Genomic DNA, 1,758 nt, shown 5'->3' on the forward strand with positions numbered 1-1,758 from the left:
AGAAGAAGCAGATGGACTATAGCATTGTAATTCATTGGCTGAGAGCAAAACCATCGTTTAACTTATTAATGAAGATCAGCAGTGTTGTGTCTAAGAGGCTCCAGATCAACTTAGCCAAACATGAGTTGAACACTGATTTTAGCAGGGCAGAAATTGCAAATGTGATCGGAAAGATGAAATAGACACGAAAAGCAGTGCATAGAACACTTTTTTTTTTATTCAAGCTTAGGGCTTTTATATTTATTTTAAAATAATTTTTATTAGTGCTTGTACACTGTAATTTTTTATTGGATACAGTTTTTAATAAGGCTAGTTTTCTTTTCCTTTCCTTTCTTTTCTTTTCTTTGATGCTGTCTTTTTATTAATGTTACTGCACCGCAGACTAAGTAATTTCTGCCCGTAGAACGGCATTATGAAAACGATTGATGGTTTTCTTTTTTCATGTTTTAATGAATATGGATTTTAAGTGTGATAAGTACCAGCTTGGCATGGAAATGCCCAAATGTTCGGTCGTATTTATTTTACGTGTGAAGCCTAAAGAGCAATCCAGGTGCAAGCAAACGAACTCACAACTCTTTAAATACATTAGAAAGATTAAATATTATAAAGAATCTAAAATTTGAAGTTTTTTTCGCTAAATCTCAGAACAAATGCAAAGTAAATTTGCTTGTTTTTGTTGTTCCTTTGTCACCCAAATCATGTTTGACATCCAGATCATAAAAGGCCTGAGCTGGGATGCAAGGGATTAATGATAATCTGATGAAACAATAGAACCGAACAAGAACGATTCTACCAGAACAATAGGAAATACCACACTTTTCACATTGTGGTAACCAAGGCTGATTTTTAAGAAGAGCTATCTGTATGAAGAAGTTTATACTCCTGGGAGCTTGTTCAAACTTGTATTGTTCACAATGAAGACTACGCTGCCGGTTTGTTTTATCAGATTTATTTAACAAATCCCTTGAGCGTTTAGTTGGTGTCTCGAACGGATAATCTAAGAAATGCAAGTAAACAATACGACTTTGTCTTAATAAAATACCATTGTTTCTCTTGAAGAAATGCAATCAACAACTGCTCATTGCAAATATAAGTCGATCAGCAGTAAAAATTCAACATCTTTTCTAGTAGAATTGCTGTCGGGAGGGAGAGGTTCTGTACTGTTAAGCCATTTACTACGCTTTTAACACCAAAGAGCAACAAAGGTAAAGGTTATGGTTCTCTCATCCAGCTTTCAATTGTTTCATTTTTACAAAATGATCTGCGTATTCTTTGGCGTCGTCTATCTTAAAAAAAGAACACCTAGGAGATTCTCGAAACTGTCTCTATTTCATTCACTGTTTCTAACCGAATCGCTGGAGACAAATGGAAGACTTAATCAAACTACTCACAAATGATTCATCTGTTCCGACTTCAGTCAATTCTGATGGTCAAGTTCCGTCTTTCACTGACCAATCCAAATCGTCTTGGTTGAAGCAATAAGTACTGCGGATTCGTCTCAAAACATTGAATGAGTTATTTTTCATATGAATTGCACAGCATTTCGCCTGAATTTTGTCATGTATTAAGCGACTGGAGATAGTAAGTCCTCTTTAATCTCTACATATCTAACTGCATCTTTCATCTTAGATTTTGACCGTTTTTTTCTGTTGAAAAAACACGAGCAAACAAGACGGCGGCTATGGGCAGGCTGCTCCTTTATCGTGCCTTTTGGATAATTTTAGCCTGCATAGGTAAGTCACCTTCCAATGTATGCTT

At 35.6% G+C, this 1,758-nt stretch overlaps 1 protein-coding gene across 2 annotated transcripts in view; it reads left to right on the top strand.

The window, feature by feature from the left end:
• The first annotated feature begins 1,108 nt into the window (after positions 1-1,108).
• Positions 1,109-1,758, top strand: part of LOC138021384 (uncharacterized) — a 73,741-nt gene continuing 73,091 nt past the window's right edge. For both annotated transcript variants that reach the window (XM_068868281.1, XM_068868355.1), the window contains exons 1-2: positions 1,109-1,205; positions 1,630-1,733. In XM_068868281.1, the coding sequence (XP_068724382.1) occupies positions 1,682-1,733 (52 nt within the window). In that variant the 5' untranslated portion in view covers positions 1,109-1,205; positions 1,630-1,681. The remainder of the gene's footprint in view (positions 1,206-1,629; positions 1,734-1,758) is intronic.

Source organism: Montipora capricornis, chromosome 1, assembly GCF_036669925.1.
Source record: "Montipora capricornis isolate CH-2021 chromosome 1, ASM3666992v2, whole genome shotgun sequence".
Taxonomy (NCBI): domain Eukaryota; kingdom Metazoa; phylum Cnidaria; class Anthozoa; order Scleractinia; family Acroporidae; genus Montipora; species Montipora capricornis.